Source organism: Staurois parvus, unplaced genomic scaffold (assembly GCF_062004578.1).
Source record: "Staurois parvus isolate SC_StPar_1 unplaced genomic scaffold, SC_StPar_1.0 ptg000017l, whole genome shotgun sequence".
Lineage (NCBI taxonomy): Eukaryota > Metazoa > Chordata > Amphibia > Anura > Ranidae > Staurois > Staurois parvus.
In genome coordinates this window covers 14,007,074-14,033,444 of record NW_028317813.1, presented here as the reverse complement: position 1 = coordinate 14,033,444, position 26,371 = coordinate 14,007,074, and the positions used below count along the sequence as shown (strand labels likewise).

Below are 26,371 nucleotides of genomic sequence, written 5' to 3'. Positions count from 1 at the left end.
AGGCACTCAAGATCAAACTGGATGATTTGGAAAATTTGTGGGATTTCCTAAATGCTCACAGGTCTTATCTCCTGAACAGTTTTTCTTCCAGCCCCTTTGGGGCTGAAACGTTACCCTCCAATTTGTGATTGAATGGGCCCATCGTACACCACCGCACCTACCTCCTTCTGGCTCCCCTCCTTGCTCCATGATTGCAAGAATCCTCAATTTTCAAGATAAAGTTCTTATCCTCCATAGTGCCAGGGAGAAGGTGACACTTGGGTATAATGGAGCTACCATTTCTATTTATCTAGACTTTTCTGCAGATGTACAACGTCAACGCGCTTCTTATGCCACTGTTAAACTACTCCTCCGGTCTCATAACCTGCAATATGCTATGCTCTTTCTAGCCAAGTTACGCATTATTCATGACAGGAAAGCTCATTATTATAATACTCCAAAAGGAGGTGATGTCTTGGCTGGATGACCGATTTAGGCTGGAACCCAGGCATGGGCGACGTTGACCCTATCAGACTCTCCTGTGCTCATACTCCTTCAGCTTTTTTTGGAACGATCTTTGCACTGCCTCAGTTGTAAGGGTGGATCCTGGTGCCTCTGACTCCCACTGAATTCCTTTTGTATTAACAGACTGCCCACTTTTGTCTTTTTGATCCTGCCTCAGGGATTCTCTCTACCCTTTTTTAGAGGATTTGACTTCTACTGTAAAGAGCCATCCATATTTCAGCATACCTTCCGACCAGTTGATGTTCAAGAGTTCATGGGATTTAAGCTCTCTAAGTTGGGGATGGAAGAGCAGGGTGGGCAGGCAGGGGTTTTTGGAAGTTGGGAACGAGCAATTTTTGCTTGTTTTCTTTTGTTAGTCTCACATGTCTTTTCTCCAGTTTTACGGTCTGGCTGTATGGATGTACTGTATGCTGCATGGTTATCCTGTGATTATGTTTGATGTTTCTACTGATTTTTTTTTGTCTGTAGCACTGAGGGTCCTTTCATGGAATACTAGAGGGTTGAACTCACCCCAGAAGCGGTCACTGGTGCTCTCTTTTCTAAAACAAATATAGACCACATATTGTATGTCTCCAGGAAACCCATTTAATTGGTGCCAAAATTCTGGCTCTTAAGCATCATTGGATAGCTAGGTCCTTCCACTCTACCTATACCTCGTACTCCAGTGGGGTTTCTGTGCTGCTGGCTAAATCTCTCCCATCCGATATTATACAGGTAAAACTAGATCTAGATGGGAGATTTGTTGTCCTTACCATTCAGATTGCCTCTTATATGTTTACATTAGTCAATGTTTTATATTCCACCTCCGTTCTCTCCGGATCTCCTAACTAAATTGTCCCTTATGACTTTATATCTTCCTAATGGTCCCTTACTCTGTTGGAGATTTCAGTGCAGTCTTAGATCCTGCTGTTGACCGCTTGGGGGGTGGTGGTAAAATATATCAGTCGCTCCTGGATTGGGTGCAGGTATACGATCTTACTGAAATATGGCGGTGGAAACACCCTGATGCTCGTCAATACTCCTGCCACTCTGATTCCTTTAATACTATGTCACGTCTTGATATGGCCTTTTGCTTCTGTAACCATGCTTCCTGTGATCTCAGCAGTTGACTATTTACCTAGGGGTATTTCGGATCATGCCCCTCTCTCCGTGGACCTCCTCCTGCTTCCGTGCACTGGCTCTGCACTGTGGCATTTGAATCCGCAGTGGTTTAAGGACGGTATGGTACAAGGAGAGTGTACTCAAGGTATTGCTTATTATTGGAATACTAGAGGGTTGTAATTTGGGCACTGTTGACCCCTCCACGGAGTGGGAGGCATTTAAAACTACCCTCCGTAGAACCTTTGTCTATTACTGGTATGTTACGTAAAAATGCTCATGTGGCCACAGAGGAACTGGAGTCCGTCATGATGATGGCTGAAAGTAATTATACTGCTAACCCTGGTCCCCTTACTAGAGCGGAATGGCTGTTGAAACGTAGAAACTATGAACTCCGCTTGTTAGACCTTACTAAAAAAAAACAAATGCTGTATACTGCCCAAAAAACTTTTGAACATGGTAACAAGGCTGGCCACCTACTGGCCTATTTAACTAGGTCTGAAAATGCCCCTACTTCTATTTCTCGGATATGTTTACCTTCTGGACAGTTAGGTACTGCACCCCTGGCAGTTGTGGATACCTTTCTGTCATAGTACACTGATCTCTATGCTACTACGGCCCACTAATCCACAAATCAGTTATTTGACTATTTGGCACGGATTACCCTCCCCTCCTTGTCCCCAAGTGTGTGAGGGGATCTGGAGGTACCTATCTCAGTTGAGGAGATAGACCTGGCTATTTCACAATTATCAGCTCATAAGACCCCAATCCTTGATGGCTTTCCAGCTGAGTGATATGCATGTTTCAAATCGCTGATTAGTCCATTCCTTCTTCGGACATTTAATAAAGCCCTAGAGACAGGTGTCTTGCCTCCCTCTATGTGAGAGGCATTGATTGTACTTTTTTTGAAACCTCCTAAAGATTCTCTCAAATGTGACTCCTATAGGCCGATTTCCCTCATTAAGTGTCCTTGCATGGCAAGAGCATTTATTGTTTTCTCACATATATATTCTTATTATAGCCAATTTTACCACCCTAACTCCTCCCACAGTTTTTACACTACATAGACAAGTAATATACCGAAACGTGCGGATTGTTCCCGATTGGTGTGCTATTACTTTGTGGAACGTTTTGCCGAATGGTTCACAAAATATCACCGTTTTTGTGGTGAAATTTGTCCCATAGGAATGAATGGCGCAACTAGAGTGAGAACTGACAAAGCTAGAGTGTGGAAGGAAAAATCAGAACATGATGTCTAAACTGCCATCACTCTGTCATTTTCAAGCCCACCTACACATATCTTATATCAAAACGTTCAGCTAACCCTGCTGTCACTAAAAATGTTCACGGCTAAGCCATAGTCCTGATAGTTTTCACAATATGGCCATTTGTTTGCAACTCACCCCTCCCATTGACTTTCATTGAAACTTCACTCACAGCCACCTGAAATTTGAAGGGACATTTTTAAACTGTGACTGTATATACATCAAAATGAAGGTCTGGTTCTTGTGATTCTCACAATATAAGGCTCTTCGCAGTAGCATTTATACTTTTAAAACTACAGATCTGACATTTCTCTCCTGCATGTAAAATTCAGCTCTTTGGTAGAAAATTACTTAGAACCCCCAAACATTATATACTGTATATATTATGGGTGTAGCAAGTTTTTATGTCTCTCGGTATTTGCACAACGTTTTTTCAAACAAATTTGTTTGGAACAAAATACACTTTAATGAATTTTATTATTTCTATACGAACACAATATACTACCCAAATTTTTTTTGTGTGAAAGATGTTACACCAAGTAAATAAGATACCCAACATGTCACACTTTGCGTAGGCTAGTGGAACGGTACGTACAATTCTCCACAGGCAATGCTTTAAACGCCTTTTACAGGTTACCAGTTTAGAGTTACACAGGAGGTCTTTCACTAGAATTATTGTTCTTGCTTTTATGTTTGTGACAATACGTCACACGTGTGATGCAATCAATCAATTATTTTTAATATTTTATCTAAAAACTTTTTTTTTTAACACTGTCTTTTTTTTTTTAATATATATTAACCACTGGGCACTTTCACCCCCTTCCTGCCTAGGCCAATTTTAAGCTTTCTGCACTGTCGCACTTTGAATTACAATTGCGTGGTCATGCAACACTGTACCCAAACCAAATTTTTATAGTTTGTTTTTAGACCAATAGAGCTTTCTTTTGGTGGTATTTATTCACCACTGGGTTTTTTATGTTTTGCTAAACATACTAAAAGACACTGAAGATTTTGGGGGAAAAAAGTTTTTTTTTTTCTTTAGTTTCTGTTATAAAATTTTTGTATATACCGTATTTTCCGGCGTATAAGACGACTGGGCATATAAGACGACCCCCTACTTTTCCTGTTAAAATATAGGGTTTGGGCTATACTCGCCGTATAAGACTACCCCTCTTCCAACACACACCAAATAAAAATGAAAAAACATCAGATTTGATTTCAATATGGTATGCTATTTCAGTATGGTATTCCAATGATGGGGTGCTATTCCTCCCACTGACACCAATGATGGGGCGCTATTCCTCCCACTGATACCAATGATGGGACACTATTCCTCCCACTGACACCAATGATGGTGCCCCATCATTAGTTTCAGTGTGTGAGGAATAGTGCCCCATCATTGGTATCAGTGGGAGGAATAGTGTCCCATCATTAGTGTCAGTGGGAGGAATAGCGCCCCATCATTGGTATCAGTGGCAGGAATTGCGCCCCATCATTGGTATCAGTGGCAGGAATTGCGCCCCATCATTGGTGTCAGTGGGAGGAAAGCGCCCCATCATTAGTGTTAGTGGGAGGAATTGCACCCCATCATTGGTGTCAGTGGGAGGAATTGCACCCCATCATTGGTGTCAGTGGGAGGAATAGCGCCCCATCATTGGTGTCAGTGGGAGGAATTGCGCCCCATCATTAGTGTCAGTGGGAGGAATTGCGCCCCATCATTGGTGTCAGTGGGAGGAATAGTGCCCCATCATTGGTATCAGTGGGGAGAATAGTGCCCCATCATTGGTATCAGTGGGGAGAATAGTGCCCCATCATTGGTATCAGTGGGGAGAATAGTGCCCCATCATTGGTGTCAGTGGGGAGAATAGTGCCCCATCATTGGTGTCAGTGGGGAGGAGGAAAAGTGCCCCATCGTTGATGTCAGTGGGGAGAATAGTGCCCCATCATTGGTGTCAGTGGGGAAGAGGAAAAGTGCCCCATCGTTGGTGTCAGTGGGGAAGAGGAAAAGTGCCCCATCGTTGGTGTCAGTGGGGAGAAAAGTGCCCCATCGTTGGTGTCAGTGGGGAGAATAGTGCCCCATCGTTGGTGTCAGTGGGGAGAATAGTGCCCCATCGTTGGTGTCAGTGGGGAGAATAGTGCCCCATCATTGGTGTCAGTGGGGAGAATAGTGCCCCATCATTGGTGTCAGTGGGGAGAATAGTGCCCCATCATTGGTGTCAGTGGGGAGAATAGTGCCCCATCATTGGTGTCAGTGGGGAGAATAGTGCCCCATCATTGGTGTCAGTGGGGATAATAGTGCCCCATCATTGGTGTCAGTGGGGAGAATAGTGCCCCATCATTGGTGTCAGTGGGGGAGGAATAGTGCCCCATCGTTAGTGTCAGTGGGGGAGAGGAGCGGCTGCTCCTTCTTTCCGTTCGGCCGCTCGATTTTCGTGGGGCCGCTCGGCTCTGCCTCCTCGCCAGTGATTGGTCGCCTGTGTGCCTTTCCAGTGCTGGCGACCAATCACCTGTGAGGAGGCGGAGCCGAGCGACCATCGAGCGGCCGAACTGAAAGAAGGAGCAGCCGCGCTTCCTGGACCGGATCGTCGTGGGACCGGGACCGGAGCCAGGTAAGGTACAGCAGCCCCTCTGCCCACCCCTGTACTTAGTGTCCGTTGGAGGAGGAGGAGGGGGGGCGGCGCCGCGCCACCCCTCGAAAAAGTGCCGTTCTGACACCGGCTCACCGTATACCGGCGTATAAGACGACCCCCGACTTTTCATCAGATTTTTATGGGTTGAAAAGTCGTCTTATACGCTGGAAAATACGGTAAGTAATTTTTCTTCTTCACTGATGTGCGCTAATGAGGCGGCACTGATGAGGAGATACTGTTGGGTGTGGGCCGCACTGATAGTTGGCACTGAAAGGCAGCATTGATGGGCACTGTTATGTGGCATTGATGGGCACTGACAGGTGGCACTGATGGGTCTACACTGATCGGGGCACTGATGATCAGTGTACATGTCCTCTCCTGAGGAATGCTGATTACCAGCTCTCCTCACACACTGTCAGCGTGAGTAGGGGACTGCCGATAACTGGCATTTCCTATTTAGATGCGATCAGCTGTGATTGGATGGACACAGCTGATCACGTGATAGAGCTTACATCATCGGCTCTTTACTGTGATCGATGATCCGCTGTGTCCCAGGGACCCAGCACCCCACCAATTTCCGCACGCCCCTAGAGTGGGAGGATGTCATATGGCGTCCTCCCAGAATGAGAGAACCACTGCCCATCTGTCATTTCCTTGTATGGTGGGCAGGAGGTGGGTAAGCTATCGCAAGGGATGAACAGCATCTCCTGTGATACCATGGGCCGTGACAGGTCTTCTTTATAGAGTGATTGCTCCTCTGGGCTTCAGTGCAGCTGATCAAACACAGATTGGTCTGATTGGCTGCTTTCCTGGTTGCTAATGGCCATGTAAACAAAGATTTCCAGGCGAACAGAGAGGGAGGAACCACATTGGTTCACCTGTCTCTTGTGTAGTACCGCCGCTCGCAGTGCACTCTCAGACTCTGCAATTGGACGGGAGAACCCGAGTAAGGAGGTGGCGGGAGAAGGGGGATCCCCTTCTGCCGCCCCGCAGAAGTGATCAATTGGCTGTTTAGTGCTTAGAGGGGAATAATCGGGGGGGAATTAAAGGCTAAATGTTAAGAAGAAAAAAAAATTCAGGAGTTCTATAAGGGGTATCAGGCAGACGTCATCGTCCTCTGCAGCATAAGTGATATATTGAGTAAGAGATAGATGTGTGTTGGGAGGAGGGTCAACCGCTGGCTGACGTGAGATCTGATCCAGGTGTTGGTCCCTTAGGTGGAGGAGAGGCCATGTTGTCCTGGTGGAGGTGTGTCGAGTGGATGGCGCTGTCTCTCCCCTCCTCCTCCCCCCGACCCTCTTCCTGCCTGGCCCCCTGCCGCTCTGATCTCCTCAGTCCAGCCTGCATTATGGAACTCTCCCTGGGCCGGCGAGGCGCAGACATCCTCCCGAAGGACCCACAGCAGGACTTGGGGGCCGCTGCCTGCAAAAGTGACTTGATCACTACTGCTTAGAATAGGAATCTGCAGGAATTGTCTGGGCAAAAAAAAAAGAAACCTAGCTGCTTGCCTGCAGCAGGGCTAATGGTAAAAGAAAACCACCTGCCCAGCACCCTGAACTGCATGTCCCAGGCGTCGGGCGATATAATTTGCACATCCCTGACAGCAGTAAAGACTGCAGTGTCCAGCAAATGGTGGTATTCTCCATTATAAATGAGCTCCATAGTATTTTTTGTGTGCATGCGCAACATAAAAAAAGTTCAAGTGGAACTGCACTGCATCTGAACACCACAAACCAAAAATGCTATTTAATTCATTTTGAATATTCAAAAGCAAACTCCCCATCCATTTGTGTCTCCATGCCTTATTTTGCTGAGAAATTATTTTGAAAAACGCCCCCCTAGCATTTCTGGCAGTGGCCATCTTGAGTAAGGGCAGATGGCTCATGTATCATTTACTTCCTGTAATCCATCTGCCCTTAGCTCCGATATAGGCTGAGCTGAGAACCCTTCCTCCTCTCTTCTCCTGAAGACTGATGGGATGTATGACATAATTTGCCTAGGCATGGAAATCGGGAAGTAACTGAAGAAATGTAAAAATAAGTTTAAAACCAGTAAATATAATATACTTTACTATGTATTTACAAATGCTAGCAGTATAAGGATTAAAAATACTGTAGTCCATGTTGATTGAGAGAGTGACATTCCACTTTAATTGAAAACTGAAAGCAACAATCTGTATATATTTTTAGGGAATGTACAGTATAAGGGTTCACCAAAGACATGTAGCAGAATACAGTTTGGCCAACAGTTCTGAAGACCTTTTTTTTTTTTTAATTTTTTTTTATTGGACATGTTTTATAGCAAAAGGTGTTTTTTTTTTTTTTTTTTATTTTTTTTTTCATTTTATAGCGCAAAAAAAAAAATTCGTTGATAATCAAATACCACCAAAACAAAGCTCTGTTTGTGTGGCAAAAAATATATATATTTAATTTTGTGTACAGTGTTTCATAACCACGCAATTGTCAGTTATATTAGCGCAGCGTCATATAGCAAAAATGGCCTGGTCATGAAGGCAGGGGGGATGGGGGGGGGGTAAATATTCCAGAGGGCAAGTGGTTAAACAGCTAGCCATGACCAGGTTTAGGTCTGCTTTTATTGTACTGCCGGAAGGTTTCTTTAATTCAGGTTACAATCGATTCCCTATGTTTGTTTTTGCATTCTGGTTACAGTCGATTCCCTATGTTTGTTTTTGCATTCTATCCTGAAATGTTACCCTTTTTTATGTTTTCAGAGTTACCTGTTCCAGTTATTGCAAGGCTTGGCATTCTGCCATTCACACCGTGTTCTGCACAGAGACTTGAAGCCGCAAAACTTACTCATCAATTCAGATGGAGCTGTAAAGCTTGCAGACTTTGGCCTTGCCCGGGCCTTTGGGGTGCCTGTGAGAACCTACACACATGAGGCAAGTCCTGTTTATCATTTGTCTAAGAGGGCTTATCAGAAGATTTGAGAATTGATCCAACACCACCTCTGATGGTCAGATATTATTCACTTAGATGACCACAGTGTCATATAGAGAAAAAAAATATTTTATTATCCCTAAGAAGTGTTACACCAGCTTTAGTTGTTTTTGCTCATGTTCTCAATGGAGTAGTTTGTGACCTAGTAGCAACAAGATAAGAAATGTAATGTATTGGTTGCATTATGTTCCCTTTTTGTTTTAATATTTTTTTTTAACAACCTCCCGCCTGCCATATAGTAATATGACGGACGCAAGGTGGTTCTCTCATTCCCCCGGAGCGCGCAGCGCGGCGATCGACGGTGCGCTGTGTCCCTCGGACACAGCGGATCACCGATCCACGGAAAGAGCTGAAGATGTCGGCTCGGACATGTGATCAGCTGTGTCCAATCACAGGTGATCACATGTAAACAGGGAAATGCCGGTAACCGGTATTCCTCGGAGGTGACATGTACACAGATCATCAGAGCACTGATGATCAGTGTGCCCTGATGATCTGTGTAGCCCCAGCAGTGACACCTGTCAGTGTCCATCAGTGCCAGCTCTCAGTGCTCATCCATGCCACCTGCCAGTGTCCATCAGTGCCCATCTGAGCTGCCTTTCAGTGTCACCCATCAGTGCCAGTCAGTGCCACCTATCAATGCCAGTGAGTGCCACCTATCAATGCTGTCAATCAGTGCCGTCTATCAGTGTGCATCATTGCCTGTCAGTGCTGCCTGTCAGTGCCGCCTAACAATGCCAGTCAGTGCCATATATGAGTGCTGCCTTTCAGTGCCCATCAGTGATGCCTGTCAATGCCCATCAGTTATCAGTGTCCATCAGTGCAGGCTATCAGTGCCCATCACTGCAGCCTCATTAGCGCACATCAGTGAAGGAGAAAAATCACTTATTTACAAAATTTTATAACAAAAACTAAGAAAAAAACAGTTGTTTTTTTCAAAATTTTCAGTGGTTTTTAGTTTGTTTAAGAAAAAATAACAAACCCAGAGGTGATTAAATGCCACCAAAATAAAGCTCTATCTGTCACAAAAACAATCATAAAAATTTCATATGGGTACAGTGTTGCATGACCGCGCAATTGTCATTCAAAGTGTGACAGTGCTGAAAGCTGGAAATTGGCATGGGCAGGAAGGGGGTATAAGTGCCCTGTAGGCTAGTGGTTAATAGGCTTCAAAATGCACCCCCCCCCCCGTCCTTTTCAATTTATGATCTTGTCTTTTGGACAGCAGTTTTGTCAATCTGTGGAGAGATGATGAACTTTGAACTTTACATGGGCTTTAATTTGTTTGTAACATTTCTACAGCCCCCCACCACCCCACCCCCCTTTTTTTTTTTCTGGGATAAGGCTTTCAAGCATAATTCTGGTCACTAGAGAAAAATTACCACTGCAATGAGTGTGGGCAGTGTACAGTCCAACAGGCAGGTAAGAACACTTTTTAAAACAGAAGAAACACAGTGGGGTTGATTTACTAAAACTGGAGAGTGCAATATCTGGTGCAGCTCTGCAAAGAAACCAATCCGCTTCCAGGATTTTTTGTCAAAGCTTAATTGAACAAGCTGAAGTTAGTGGTTGATTGGATACCATTCACAGCCGCACCAGATTTTTCACTCTACAGTTTTAGTACATCAACCCCAGTGTGTCGCTTCTGTGTTAAAAAGCCTGCCTGTTCACTTTGTCAATGCTGTGAAATTGTAATTGTGGAAATGACTGTCAATTGTCCTTTTATTAGGTGGTGACGCTCTGGTACAGAGCTCCGGAAATTCTTCTTGGCTGCAAGTACTACTCAACAGCTGTAGATATATGGAGTCTGGGATGTATATTTGCAGAAATGGTATGTACATTTACAAATAAAACATCCCCATTCAATTGAAAAGTTGTTTCTTCAGTGCTTTAAATCCTATTAGATTCTTCATTCTCTATAGGTGACTTTCTGTGTGCTAATGCCTCTTTATAGAATGTAACCCTGTATTAAAGCAATGTAGTAGCTGCATCGTGTTTGGTTGATTAGGCCACAGCTTCATTGCTGTACTACAGTGTACTGTTTTGATGTGATTGTGCTCCTCTTTGATAGATATAGTCTGACTTCATATAAAAGTACAAATTGTATTTTAAAAGGTGTGGTCTATATTATTTGGCAAACGTTTTGTGCATGTTTTACGTTATATGGCTGCAAGTGATCTGTCACTCCCAAAAGTCAGGTGAATTGATTTCTGCAATAAAATATAGCAGTATGTGCTTGATGGCTTTTGTACTTTACAAACTAAACCCAGGACCCTGCATTCACTATATCTGGTCTCCCACAGTACACACAACATGGAAATGCAATTATTTTAGTAAATATAAACTGCTAAATGCCTTTTCTCAGCAGAAGTTAAAACAGTCTTGTGACTTCAGCAGAGCACTGGTTAAAGCTTAAAAGGGGAGCTTTCTTTATGCTCTAGGAGGATGTAAAACCCCTGACCTCTGTCTAGACAGTGCTGATTGGCCCTGTGCTGATCACATGCACCCTCTAAAGAAAAAAAAACCTCTCTAGCAATACACACCACACTGAGCATGTGTATGTGACTACAGATTCAGTCTGTATCAGGTGGTCATTTCAACAAGAGGAGGGGCAAAGAAGAAAGGATCAAACAGCCTTTTTACACAATGCAGAGGATTAACCCCTTAGGTTCCACAAGCATGCTTTACTGCATATACAGACTGATTTTACTGTTGTGGGTTTAGTGACACTTTAAAGCAGAACTACACTGCATCTGAGCACCACAAACCAAAAATGCTGTTTTAATTCATTTTTTAATATTCAGAGCACACTCACCCACCCATCCTTCCATGTCTCATGGCTTTTTGGTTTTTTGTGTTTTGTTTTTTTTTTGCTGAGAAATCACATTGTAAAACGCCTCCCTAGCATTTCTAGCCATGGCCATTTTGAGTAAGGGCAGATGATTTATGTAACATTTACTTCCTGGAATCCATCTGCCCTTAGTTCAGGCAGGAGGATAGGCTTAGCTGAGAGAATCCCTCCTTTCCTCTCACTGAAGACTCTTGGGATATATGGCATCATCTGCCTAGGCCTGGAAACCAGGAAGTAACTGAAAATATGTTTAATAAAAAAAGTTTAAAACAAGTAAATATGCTGCTAGCATAAGTAAATAGATATGAAAGTAGATCATAAGGATTATTAACAGTGAATTTTGATTGAAAGAGTGAAACTCGGGGGGGCGCTCGTGAGCAGCAACCAAGATGGCTGCTTTGTAAATTAACTCCTCGGCCGCCGGACACATCGGCCAATTTTCTCTCCTCAGGGGGGGTCCCCCTGTTTCCTCCCTGGCCGCCTGTCTCTCTGGTGCCCTGATGGGCAAAAAAATGCCGGCCGCCCGTGCCTCCAGCTCCCGGCAGGCTGCTCCGGAGTTTGCGGCCTACCCGCCGGAGATCGCGGCTGAAGCCGGGGCCTCGATTTTGGGCCGGCCGCCGCGGACTTCCAGGACCCCGGCCACGGGTTCGCGGCTCCCGCCCGGGACCTCAGATGGAGCCCCAGCCGCGATTTTGGGTCCCTCGCTGTCACCATCCATAGGTGGGTCGGACCCTGGCAGTGTAGAGGACCCGGCACCAGAGCCATCCCTGCAGTCTCCCATCCCATCTCTGCGGGATGCTGAGCTCCTGCGCCGATTCCAATGTATGCTGCAGTCCGAGTTGTCCTCCGCTACCTCCAAGCTGGCCGACCGTCTTTCGCAGGAGATTCGCGAGTTGGGCAACCGGACGAACGACCTCGAAGATAAGATGGACGCTGCGGCCACGGTCATGGAAAATCACGAACAGGATTTGTGCGACCTCAAGAAAGAATTGGCGGACGCGCTGCTAAGGCTTGAGGATTTCGAAAATCGTTCCCGCCGTGGCAATCTGCGGTTAAGGGGTATCCCGGAAACGGTCGCGGATCTTACTTCCACTGCTACAGCTCTGTTTCAGGAGCTGACACCCGCTGTTCCCATTGACCGGCTTGAATTTGACCGCATACATCGTGCGTTGGGCCCCAGACGACCGGATGGGCCCCCGAGGGACATTATCATCAAGTTTACGTATTACCGCACTAAGGAAACTATCCTCTTGGCGGCCAGAAACAACCCTGACCTCAGCTTCCAGGGGCATCGCTACCAGCTCTTTGCGGACCTCTCTCAGACCACTCTTCAGAAGCGTCGCCAATTGAAGCCCTTCACTTCGGTCCTGGTGAAACACAGTATCAAATACGCTTGGGGCTTCCCGTTTCGCCTTACCTTCACCTACCAGGGCCGCAGTCATTCTGTGGCTATGCCGGAGGAGGCCCATTCTCTTCTGGAATCTTTACACCTTCTTTCGCCTGCGGCTGCGGATCGGAGCCCAGCTCATTCATCTGGATCCCCGGCAAGGCCGCTTCTTCCAAGCCGCATCTGGGAGCGGTCATCCAATAGGAAGAGGGCCCTCCCTCAGACCTCTTCACGATCAAGTCCTTCCTGTTCTTCTCCGGGCTGAAGATGTGTCTTGGACTTCCCATGTATCATCTCACCGATGGACTTCCTTGACGGGACCGTGAGTTTGGCCCTTAGGGCTCCCCCAGTTTGTCAGCATTACGGGTTGGGACTGCTCCAGTGTGCCCCCTTGGGTTCCTTCCCTGGTTGGGGGGGTCTCCTCATGGATTCGAGAATTATGACTTTCTGCTGCCGCAGCCTATTTTGGGCCTGGGTGATGGTATTCCGGTTTTTGTTGGTAGCACGGAGTGAGGGTTCCCTCTGGTTTCGGGGTGGGAGGTTGATCTGGTAGGCCCGGTTGGGTGGGAGGGGGTTAGCCCCATGGTTCTCTGGGTTGCTATGGGGAGGTCATCACGGTGGCCTAGCTCCTTTAGTTTTATTGCTTTGGTACCCCGTTCTATTGTGTTTAGTGCCTTATTGCCCTTTTGCCCCCTGGGGACTTATGTTTCTGATGTTTCCATTTGCAGCCATGTGTCCGGTGGTAGAGCCACCCCTAACTGGTATCCTTCCTTTGTAGGATGCACGTCACCATTGGCGTGACACGATTGCACTATTGTATATTCTTTTTGTGTCCTTTTCCTTCTTTCTTTCTTTGTTTTTTTTTTCTCCTTTGTTTTTTTTTTGTTTTTGTTTTCTGCAGGGTTCCGGGACGCCACGGTCCGATCGCCATTGGGAGCGGAAATTGCTAGCTGCTTTATGGTTTCTTCTGCTGAGCGTGTTGCCCTGATGCCGCCATGGCCTCGCCCCTTTTGAAAATTCATTCGCAAAATGTTCAAGGCTTTAATTCGCCTCAGAAGCGGGCTAAAGTTTTTCATCACCTCAAATCACAACAAATTGACGTGGTATGTTTACAAGAGAGCAGGTTTTCTCAGTCCTCCGCTCCGCGTTATCTTTCACCTCACTATCCCACCTTTTACACGGCCTCGGCCCCTGAGAAGCGTCGGGGTGTCCTGATCGCTTTTCAACGCAATCTCCCCTTTGTCTGTGCTAGGAATATAGCGGACCCCACGGGCAGGTATCTGCTTCTGCAAGGCACCCTCTGGGATCAGGAGGTTACTTTTGTCTCTTACTACGCGCCTAATCGTTTTCAGGATAAATTCTTTTCACATCTTTGCACCATTGTTTCCCGACACTCCAAGGGTCTTCTTGTTGTTTTGGGGGATTCAAATGTTACTTTGGATTCCGCATTGGATAGGCGCTGCGCACGGGGGGCGGCCCCTTCTCATGACTTGGTGCTGGAGGAACGTATGCGCTCTCTCCTGCGGACAGCAGGGCTGGCGGACGTCTGGAGGGAGCTTCACCCAACGGAACGCGACTTTACATTCTATTCCAGTCCTCATGATAGTTTTTGTAGAATTGATCATATACTTATGCAGGTTCAGCAGCTTCCCTTGGTCAGGCGGATAACTATTCCCTCCTCGCCTTGGTCGGATCACGATCCCTTGGTACTTCTCCTTGCCCTCTCTGGGTCAGAACGGTGCCCTTTTCATTGGCGCATCAATGATTCTTTATTGACCACTCAGGCTACCTGCCAACAAATAGAATTTTTTTTACGAACATACTTCACGGAAAACGCGGGATCGGTCTCCTTGGCAGTGCCCCTATGGGAGGCGCATAAGGCCACGGTGCGGGGTCATGTTATACAGCTGGCGGCGGTCCGGAAGCGGGAGCGCCGACTTTTGGAGCTTCATTCTCTCCTGGCCTCTGCGGATGCGCGTTGGAAGTCCTCTCCATCTGCGGCCCATAAACGCGCTCGGGACGCTCTGGCGGCAGAGTTAGACCTACTTGCCTCTTCAGGGGCGGAACGGGCCCTGCGTTGGACCAAACACAAATTTTATTCCTGTGCTAATAAGCCAGGCCCGATGCTGGCCAGGAAACTCAATTCTGTGGGGAAACCCCATAAACCGATTCGACTGCGACTTCCTACAGGTGGCTGTACTTCTAATCCCCAGCAGATTGTTTCCCGTTTCTCAGACTTCCTTGCACGCCTCTACGCTAAACCAGATCCCTTCCCCGTGGCTCAAGCAGAGGCATTCTTTCAAGATCTCCGACTTCCTGGGTTATCCGAGGCAGCACAGGTGGCACTCAACGCCGGTGTCACTGTACCAGAAGTGCTCCAAGCTATCAAATCTTTACGGTCCACCGCGGCCCCAGGTCCCGACGGCTTTTCCGGTCTTTATTATAAGAAATTCTCAGCCTTGTTGGCGCCCTTTTTGGCTGAGTATTTTAATGCGTTACGACAGGGCTCCTCGCCCTCCCCAGATGCGCTTAGAGCGCATATCGCCATGATTCCTAAGACGACCGATGATGTACAGGAACCGCAAGCCTTCCGGCCTATTTCTCTTCTTAATGAAGACCTGAAGATATTGGGCAAGATCCTTAGTTTCCGCATTAATAAATATTTGCGTAGCCTGGTCCACAGGGACCAGGTAGGGTTCGTCCCCGGGAGGCAGGCGGGTGATAACGTTCGTAAGGTGGTCCATCTTATACATTTTCTGCAACAGCGGAAAATCCCGGGATTCTTACTGTCTTTAGACATATATAAAGCCTTTGATTCTCTATCCTGGGAATATCTGCGGTTTGTGCTGTCTCGTTGGGGTTTTGGGGATTCTATTCTTTCTTGGATTCAGGCCTTGTATTCTTCTCCTTCGGCCTCCGTCAAATACGCTGGGTATTTTTCAGATCCCTTTCCTATTGGGCGAGGGACGAGACAGGGTTGCCCCCTGTCCCCAGCGCTCTTTGTCCTGGCGCTTGAGCCGCTGGCTTTGGCGCTTCGGACCGATTGCAATGTATCGGGGGTTCCTTACGCGGGACAGGAATTCAAACTGAACCTTTTTGCGGATGATGCCCTCCTGACTCTTACTAACCCCCTGACAACGCTTCCTAATTTGCAACAGGTTCTTGAGCGCTTCTCCTTGATTTCGGGTCTCCGTATCAACTTGGATAAGACTGTCGCCCTCAATATTACTTTGGCTTCAGATTTGGTTTCGCGCCTACAATCCCACTTCCCTTACAAATGGGCTTCCTCTTCTCTTGAATACTTAGGCATTCGCTTGACCCCCACTTATGACTCCTTGTTTGCTGCGAATTACTATCCATTGCTTAGCTCTCTATCCTCTCTTATGCATTCTTGGCAATTTCCGCACCTGTCTTGGATAGGACGGGTTAATTCGGTGAAAATGACCATCTTGCCGAAATTGTTGTATTATTTTCGCACACTCCCGGTGCGGGTTCCCCCTCATTTTCTTCGGTTGCTTCAGGCGAAGTTAATGCGTTTTATCTGGGCCGATAAGCACCCCAGAGTATCCAAAAGTACGCTTTTTGCCCATAGACTTCAGGGTGGTCTTGGGGTGCCTAATGTGACTAAGTATTATCAAGCAAGCCAGATTGCCCCGCTGTCTATGTTGCACGCCTCTTCCGACGTCCCCCTCTGGGTCCTGTTGGAACTACCTAATTGTGCCCCTATCGCACTATCGACGCTTCTATGGCTTCCCCCTGCCCTGCGCCCTATGGCACTGAGTCCGATGTTACTTCATGGCCTACAAGTTTGGGACTCGGTGCGTTACTCTGGTGGTCTGATGTCACCTTTTCTGCCTTTGCTCCTAATTATTAACAACCCTCTTTTCCCGCCGGGTTTGGATCACCCAGGGGCGTTTTCTTGGTGGGTGACTAATGGTTTTTCGCAGGTGCGACACTTTTTGATTTTTCGGTCCTTTCCCACCTGGGACTCTCTTCGGGAATCCCGGAATATCCCCCCGGCGGAATTTTTTCGATATCTTCAATTGCGACACTGGCTGCTCTCGCTGCGGGGTACTTCTGCGTTCCCGTACCAGAAATCTGCCTTTGAACAGCTCTGCCAACTGCGTCCGGGCGCTCCGGCCTTATATCCCTTCTTTATGCAGCTCTGAACAGACGCTCGTCGCATACTTCACTTTCATATGTTGTTCAGTGGGAGCGTGACCTGGGAGTGGCTGTGGATCCGGAGGACTGGAATAAGGCCTGGTCACTCATAGCTAAATGCTCATTTAATACGACCACACTGGAGGCAGCCTATAAGGTATTGTTTCGTTGGTACTGGGTTCCGGCTCGGCTGGCCCGGGCTAACCCTGCCTGTAGTGATCAATGTTTTCGGGGTTGTGGTCATCGTGGTGATGTATTACATATCTGGTGGTCATGCCCGAGACTGTTTCGTTTTTGGTCTCGTGTATTTGGCCTCCTTTTCACCTTGTTCCATCTCTCCATACGCCGGGATGCTCGGTATGCCTTGCTTCATTGCCCCATACCGGGCCTCTTAGCTCACCAGCAGAAGTTGGCTTCCTATCTGTTTTTATCCGCCACTAGAACAATTGCTCAGGCCTGGAAGAGTCCGTCTGTCCCTCTTCAGGGGGTGCGGGATCGTATGACCACTATGATGCTCAACGAACAGATGTCGAGTATCCGCAACGACTCCCAACGTAAATTTTTGAAAATATGGGAGCCGTGGTTGCAATATGCCCTTCCCTCACTCCCCCCGGCTAGTCTGGGGATGTAATGGCGTTCGGTGTTGGCGCTCTTGAATCCCTGCTCTTTGCCCCCACCCCTTTTTTTTTTTTTTTTTTTTTTTTTTTCTTTTTTCCTTTCTTTTCTTTCTCTCTTTTCTTTTTTCTCTCTCTCTCTGTTTTTGGTGTGACTGGGCAGCTGCATTTAGTTGTTATAACCAGTTACATTACTGTTTTGTAACTTATGTGCCATTGATAGCCCCTGCGTGGGCGTACCTTTTGCCCTGTTGGCATTAGAGCATTGTTTTTCCTTTTTTTTTTATTTTGCATATTGTTTATCTGTGCAATTGATAGCCCCTGCGTGGGCGTGTTTTATTGCCTCTGTTTATACTGTTTAAAATTTAATAAAAACCATTGAAATAGAAAGAGTGAAACTCTGTTTTAATCACAACTCTTTATAGATGGGCAGCTGATAGATCTAAAATGAGGCAAATAGTTGATCACCATGGATGGAAAAAATGCAGGACTGCAATCTGCTGAGGTTTGAAAGATGTTAGTACAGAATGAAGGCCTTGTCTGTTCCACATAGTATGACTTGAATGTGACTTTTCTATGATAGCAGTGACCCAGTGCTTCCTTTTTGCCTAGGGGTTGGGAGGGCTCACCCGACTGTGATCCAGCTTTCGTACTAAGCTCTGCTGACAAAGGAATGTGCCTAAAGCAAGCAGTTGTGATGCTCCTTTAAGGATATGCTGAAGTGCCTTATGATTTTGTGAAATCATTTTAATAGGCAGTCTTGTGGCTGCTATTGAAATAGCATACTAAATATTTAACAAAGTGTTAAGATGGCCGGAATTTGTAGATAAGTAGGCCATAAATTAGCAGTTGTATCCTCCGCTTCAACAAGAAGTCTGTTGTTCTTGCCCTTAATAAATGCCTGAATGTATCATGATTCTTCACTGTAACAAAAAAACATTTCCTATTGGGAAATTGGGTCATGTGTAACTAGCTTTCGTTGCTGTTTCACACAGAAGGCATGATTGCCTTAAAGTGTTACTTCTGGGTTGAATAATAGCCGGAGTCATTCAATCCACATTCTTTGAGCTCAGGGCATCAAGTGGTATGTTTTATTACATGTAAATAAGGGGTAAGGTTAGGGTTATGATGGTGTCCTTGTGTGCTCTGCTGCAGTCAAAACATTCTCACAGAGAAAGTTGCTAACATTATGAAGCACTCCTTAACATCCCCTTTCCCCCTTCCCAAGAAAATTAGTTTACAGCGTTCTGACCTTGCATGGTCCTCCTTCAGTTTAATTGGGTTTTTTTTGTTTCATAGTCACAAGCTTAGTTGGATTAACTTTTATAATGCATTGTGTAGCTCACAATATAACGGCAGAACTTTTTTTTTTTTTTTTTTTTTTTTTTTTAGTTGTGAATAGAGTGAAGAGTGATTAGAACACCTGTCAGGTTCTTATTGCTGTCTGTGACCCCGTTATGGATATTCACCCTCTCTATTTATTTGTCCTGCTTACTGTTCTCATAAAAAGTGGAGCTAAAAGAAAATCTCAACTTTTGGTTGTCCCCTAAAAAGTAATATGTGTGGAAATCTTCTAGTGGGGACACTACCTTTTGATGACAAGCAGGGGTTCCCTCACATTGGATGGAATTTTTTTCCTGCTTCCTTTTTCAGGGACAGGAAATGAAGGTAAATCTCCCCAATGGGACATAGATGAGGAAAAAAACATGACGGAGATTATTAACCTGGGAAAATAAAGAAAAAAGACCAGGGGGTAAAGGACCCAGAGGCTAAAAGGGGGTCCAAATGAGGACAAACTGCAGATTATTAACCTCCCAACTGCCTGAGTGTAATTACATGCGAGTGGGTTCAATTAGCTGCAAGAGCTGTCAGTCTCCCACTTCATTTTTTTTTTCTGTGATTGGCTAAGTGTACTGTAATGGGCTAAGATCATAGTTCTGCCTCTGTTGCTATCTATCTTGGATAACAGAAGTACTGTGGGAGACAGCTCTGGATTGAAAATGAATATTACAGCATAAGTAGCTCTCCTTTTAGTTTTTTGTCTGGAGTTCTGCTTTAAGTTAAAAATTCTACAGCCAGTGTTTGACTGACATGAGTCACAGCAAGTATGCAAACCTGAGAACTGATATGCAGGGGATCTCACCACCAGAATTCCTTAGACGAAAAAAAAATCTGTACGGTGGCTTAACTTTTCAGCACTGTTAACAGTTGAAATTAATGCTTTGGTAAATTGACCTTTGTTTGGAAGACAGTGGTACCAACTCAAGATTGAGTAGATCTTCTTTTGTGTTTGTAGATCACCAGAAGAGCTTTGTTCCCAGGGGACTCGGAAATTGACCAGCTTTTCCGTATATTTCGCACACTGGGAACTCCAGATGAGGCCTCTTGGCCAGGTGTTACTTCCATGCCAGATTATAAATCCACTTTCCCCAAGTGGGCTCGGCAAGACTTTAGCAAAGTGGTTCCACCGTTGGATGAAGATGGCAGAGATCTTTTAGCTGTAAGTGCCATAAGCCTTTATCATATTCTACAAAATGCAATAGTTACTTTTCTAATGTGAGTGCCAATTTACTGTCTGTTTCTAAAGTATTAAATCCCATTTCTTCATAAATTCAAGCCAAAATGTATTCTGCTACATGTCATTCCTTTTATAAAAAAAAAAAAATATATATATTTTATTATTATACAGTATTTATATAGCACCAATAGGTTTGCTCAAAGGGTTTGTATATTAACTGGTTTGTGTGAAAGTTAGAACATCTACATGCTATGATGTGTATGTATACTGGAATTTACTGTGACTAATCTGGCACTAATAGACACTGGCTGGGAGGAACACTGATAGTGACATAGCTAGTGACACTAATACAATGATCAGATATAATTTTGTACTAATAACACTGGCTTGAGAGGGTTAACATCAAGGTGTTAGCTGTGTGCCTAACAAGTGTATTGTGTGCTGCTTTTACTCACAGATCAGGCTTTTTTTTTTATTTTTTTTTTTCCTTCCCTGCTTTTCAGGGAGAAGAAACAGCCAGATTGCTGTTCTGTGTGTTTGTAAACCCAGAACTCTGTGCTGTGATTAGAGACAGCTGATCAGCCAGGTCAGCAGGGGGTTGTATATTTACTGTGAGTAGGTCTTCAAGTAGTTAATAAGGTGGTCCAAACAAATTATTTACTTCAGTAAGATTTAGTGCCTCTGGGCAATGTATGAAGTGAATGTAGCCTTTGCTACATACCATATACAATGCTGTGTTCTGACATTGGGACTGGGACTTCTTGTCCCACTCCTGGAACAAAATAGTCGGGCTGAGCGTTGCTCAGCCATTTCACAGGGATCTTTGTATTCTCTGAATGAAAACAAAGCTTCCTCTGGCTGAGGCAGAGAGATGGGCAGATGATGGAGTGAAGCAGACGTAAGAGCATGGATTTTACATTGTTTGTGAGTATAACCTGCACAGAGGACTGATCAATTAGACTGGCTGCTGCTAGCAAAATCACAAATGTGTACCGTTGAACAAATGTGTGAGCGCAAACATAAAAAATGCTGCGCTGCCTCTCCCAAAAACTACTTTAAATAATTAATTAAACGAATGAACGCCATACTTCACAAAGGGTCCCCACAAATGTGCATGTGCTATAATGCCCCATCGGCTGGCAATTATATCCCGCCTCCCCAGTGACTAAATCCCAAATAAACCAATAAGTAAATACAAGGTGCTTAAACAGCAATTGTGCTAAAAATGGCGCATGTACAATGTCATGAAACTGTGTTTACAGTGAAATTGTATAAAACTCTGTGTGTGTGTGTGTGTGTGTGTGTGTGTGTGTGTGTGTGTGTGTGTGTGTGTGTGTGTGTGTGTGTGTGTGTGTGTGTGTGTGTGTGTGTGTGTGTGTGTGTGTGTGTGTGTGTGTGTGTGTGTGTGTGTGTGTGTGAGTGTGAGAGAAATAATTGTGCAAACATCTAAGAGTTAAAAAAAAAAATAAAAAATTGAAAGTTCCAAAGAAATCTGCATCCGGTGTGAATATTAAGTGACAGTAGTAGATCTTCTTATCCATAGCAATTCTCTGTGCGTAGTACTCCCCCTCCAGTGCCCCACTCACCACAGATAATTGACCACCTGGAATGGTAGGTCAAATATCGCATAAGATGTTGCAGCGCTCTCCTGCAGGAAAGTTGGCCGTCTGTGTGATCTTGACACCTCTATACGCTGATGACCGACTCCAGAGTGGAAACACCTCTAGATCAATCGTTTGCGACAAAATGCCTCCAGAATTTCAACAGTACTCCACCACCGTAAAAATATCAAAGGGAAACTTCCATAGCGTAACACCGTATTTATTAGGTAAAAAACATTTAAAATTGCACTTACATAAAAACCATGTGTATGACACTTTAAATCCCAGCAAAAAGCTATTCCTTCTTAGAGGACAAGTGTAGTGCTATCAAGCCCTGCTCTACGTGTTTGGTCGTATGATGTCATCAGGAGCGTGCATTATAGCACACGCACATTTGTGGGGACCCTTTGTGTAGTATGGAGTTCATTCATTTATTTACCGTGTTTTTCGCTCCATAAGACGCACCTGACCATAAGACGCACCTAGGTTTTAGAGGCAGAAAACAGGAAAAAAAGCATTCTGAACCAATGGACTGCAGACATAGTACAGGGGATGACCAGAGACTGCGGACGTATTACAGGAGATGACCAGAGACTGCGGACACAGTACAGGGGATGACCAAGAGACTGCGGGGACAGTACAGGGGATGACCAAGAGACTGCGGGGACAGTACAGGGGATGACCAAGAGACTGCGGGGACAGTACAGGGGATGACCAAGAGACTGCGGGGACAGTACAGGGGATGACCAAGAGACTGCGGACCTTTGGGGAGGGATGGGGAGCGGGTACCTGAATTTGACAGTTGTCCTCCCTTTAGTGTGGGCACCCGGCTGATAGTCGGGTGCCCACTGTGCATGCGCGAGAAGTGCTGCGCTTTGTGATAGGTCCGGCGTCTTCTAGGACCTGTCATGTGTCCCAGAAGACGCTGTACCATTCACAAAGCGCAGCGCTTCTTGCCCATGCGCAGTGGGCACCCAGCTGTCACAGCCGAGAGCCCACACTAAAGGTACCGTTGTGGGAAGACTGTACAGCGCTGGATCGAGGAACAGGTAAGGTTCTATTGCAGAGAAGAGACAAGCGGCCGGCCTGGTATTCTGACGCGGCGGTGGGAATACCGGACTGGCCCCTCAATATTCGCTCCATAAGACGCACTGACATTTCCCCCCCTGTTTGGGGGGGGGGAAAAGTGCATCTTATGGAGCGAAAAATACGGTAATTATTTAAAGTCAATTGTGGGAGAGGCAGCGCAGCAATGTTTATGCATTTTACACTGCCTGCTATGTAGCGGTAAGGCTTTTTCATTTTCCGATCTGATATTATCCTAAAGCAGTGGTCTCCAAACTACAGCCCAGGGGATGGATGCGGCCCTTTACTTGCCCTTAGCCCTTGGGACACTTTTTTTCTCCCACTGATACAGGACACTATTCCTCTCATGGACACCAACAAGGGGGCATAGTTCCTGCTACTGACATCAACAGCAGGCACTATTGCTGCCACTAACACCTACCGTGGGGCACTATTCCTTATATTTACACAAACAATTGGGCAGTTCCTCCCACTGACCTTAACAATGGGGCGCTAGACTTCCCACTGACACCAACAATGGGACACTATTTCTCCAACTTACACCAAGAATAGGGCACTAGTCCTCCCCCAAATGCCAAAGATGCATTGTTTACTCCCAATGATGCAGGACAATATCTACTCCTACTGGCCACAGTCAGGCCCCCCTAAAGTCTGAAAGCCAGTAAACTGGCCCTTTTTGTTTAGAAAGTTTGGAGACCCCTTAATTTATTGCTTGGGAAAACATGCAGGCTAAATGGTACTGTAGGTCAAGGTTAGAGACACAATATTTTATGCAGACTTAACTAATAAGGAGTGTAAAGCCTGTTTTCTAAATGGCACTTTTTTTTTTTTTTTCCTTCTAGCAAATGCTTCAATATGATTCCAACAAGCGGATCTCTGCTAAGGTTGCCCTAACGCATTCTTTCTTCCGTGATGTCAGCAGGCCTGCTCCACATCTTATTTAGACTAATGCCATATAAAGAAACGTAACATGTAATGGCAAGGCAATGGTTGCTTCGACATGTAAAATAGGACTTAATTTGAATATGATACAGTGTGTGTCATGCCATTCTATTTATTACCCTATACCGCAGTGTCCATACAAACAGCAATTGGAAGGACTGATTATTGTACAGAAGACTGACAAGGTATTTTAGACACCGCTGGTATGCCCCCTTCCAACTGTTTTTCAAATTTTTTCCAATGTATGAGCAATACAGACTTTTTATTCATAAAACTTTGTGCATTATATTTGTATAAACTAACTTGTAACAGTGCTGCACTGTAAAAATGTCATGTACCTAAACCCTCATTGCCTATACACTTTTGGGGCATATTTATTAAAAAACATTTGCATAACAATTTGCCCAGTTACAGTGCATGTGTAGTCAATTGTTCTGTGTGAATGGGGAAAGAAAAAAAAAATTGTTAGGCTATTGCCTGTGAGAGTCGAATGTTTGTTTTTCATGGATTCAAAACAAAAAATACCGCTTTTGCCCACCAGATGGCACAAAGTATCATCTAGTGGCCAAATGTGGTATTTTCCATTTTAAATCAATGAAAACATTCGAGGGGCACAGGAAATAGTCTAATACCACTCTGCTTTTGCCTCATTTGCACACAAATGTATAAGCACTCTCACTGGGTGAATTGCGATGCAAATGTTTTATAAATACACACCAGTAATAATCTGCCCACATTATCTTTCTGTTGTAGACGTGTTTATTCATCTGTTTACAAGTGGGATCGAATAAGATATTGAGCACATGGAAAAGTTCCGTTTGTGGTCCTTATACAGCACCTTGTTTTTGATAAGTCACCTTTGGTCTAAATCTGCAAAAAAAAGAAAAGAAAATCCGGCAAAATGCTCTTATCCACACCTGTATAATATTTCTCAGAATTAGTTTTCCAACTTGGTGCTTTGTCAACAGTAATTTTTACTGTTTCTGGGTGTATTTACCTGACATACATTCGATTTGGTCCCATCCCATTGTGGGATCTGTCCCCGTTTTATATTTGTGTATTTTTTTGGGCCAGCATTGTATATAAATCACAAGGTATACCCACCATTCCATTTTAATTTTTGCTTACAATTTTGAATTTTCATGTTAGACAAAGTGAGGGTTCCTTTTTATTAAATTGAAGTCTAAGTGAGTTTCACTTGTCTAAGGCTATTGCATGTTCGTCAGATTCTGGGACAATGGCTGTTTGCTTTTCTATGTGACTCATTTCCTGCAGTTAGTATCCTCCTGCTGTTCAGTCCAATGATACTCAGAAGAGATTGTGTATGTGCAGCTTTTCTTCTTGAAGTTGACCTTTCATTTTGCAGTACATTCTGCAAAGAAGGGGTAAACAGCAGACACAACATTTGTGACTCTTGCAAACACTGTATATCTGAAACTTTTTTTGTTTTTCAGTTTTGGATGGAATGGGGAATAGTGAGGCTAAATTTCACCAACCAAGACACTTAGTGTGTGTGTGTGTGTGTGTGTGTGTGTGTGTGTGTGTGTGAGTGTGTGTGTGTGTGTGTGTGTGTGTGTGTGTGTGTGTGTGTGTGTGTGTGTGTGTGTGTGGTTTCTTTTCTTTTTCTCTGGAAAAGAAAGTGAAGGAGAAACTCCCCCCAACCCTGCACAATTACCTAATCTGTCCAAAACTATTAGTGGCCCTGTAGTAGGAAAAAAACTAAGCCTACCCACTACATGGCAGGTATTATAAGGTTTTGTCTATGCAGTAGGTACATACACTTACAGGTTTAAACAATCACTATTCATTTGCATGGCCTGTAGTTTTGTCAGATATTATGAGCAGTAAATGGAGAGTGAGATTGAGCTGCAGACAGTTTTGTGACATGCTCTCTAGATTTGACATCCTCGTTCACAGCCTTTTTTGTTTTGTTTTTTTTCTTTAAAAGCACCCTTCAGCTTCATTATGGAAGTGCTGAATTCCAATCTTAATAGGTGTGCTGGAAACACTTCAAGTGCTTCGTGAGTACTTGCTGAACGGAATGCTCTATAGTGGAAGGGTTTACACTAAATTGATAAAAATAAAACTTATCCATATAAACTGGGCTTTCTTTGTCCTAAAAACTCTCAACACCCCAAAAAATACACACCACAGCACTACAACTAAGACCAGCATTGGCAGTTACTGGTGTCCCCATCAAAATGTTTTAAACATGACAAATACTACAAAATGACTGGTCAACTTGAGGAAGAATGATGTTTTTTGAATAATTGCACATACCTAAAAAAACAAAAATATACAGAATCTATTCTGCACCTTGTTTATAAATTGACATATTTTATGTGATGGATTTTTTTTATGTAGTGTATGGTTTTAGTATGTATTTGTAAGTATGTTGAGTCAATTATTAAAATCTTTTAAAAATTCATAGTACCTAATTTCTACAGAATATGTTGTAAATATAACATCTTCGTATGAACTGATAAATGATCCTATATCTTTGTGCTCTCCAGGGAGGTTCACCCAGCTGCCCCATCCTGCTGTTTTTGAAAGCTGACCGGGTGCTGCAGCAGCTCTGTGGTACTGAATGAACATTCTTTGCCTTGTGGTGTCACTTTTAGCAGTAATGGTGTTTAGATCTTTTTGTTGGCAGGCTGTGTTAAGTCACAGGTCCATTATTATTATTTATATAGCATAATAACTTTACACAGTGTTTTACATATTAATATTATACATTCACATTGGCGGCGCGGG

At 44.8% G+C, this 26,371-nt stretch overlaps 1 protein-coding gene across 1 annotated transcript in view; it reads left to right on the top strand.

Moving 5' to 3' along the window:
• The window catches only part of CDK2 (cyclin dependent kinase 2), a 37,841-nt gene extending 11,798 nt beyond the window's left edge, over positions 1-26,043 (top strand). Inside the window, exons 4-7 of the mRNA XM_089680169.1 lie at positions 8,229-8,399; positions 10,187-10,288; positions 19,767-19,970; positions 23,518-26,043. Of these exons, the coding sequence (XP_089536295.1) occupies positions 8,229-8,399; positions 10,187-10,288; positions 19,767-19,970; positions 23,518-23,619 (579 nt within the window). The 3' untranslated portion in view covers positions 23,620-26,043. The remainder of the gene's footprint in view (positions 1-8,228; positions 8,400-10,186; positions 10,289-19,766; positions 19,971-23,517) is intronic.
• The last annotated feature ends 328 nt before the right edge of the window (positions 26,044-26,371 follow it).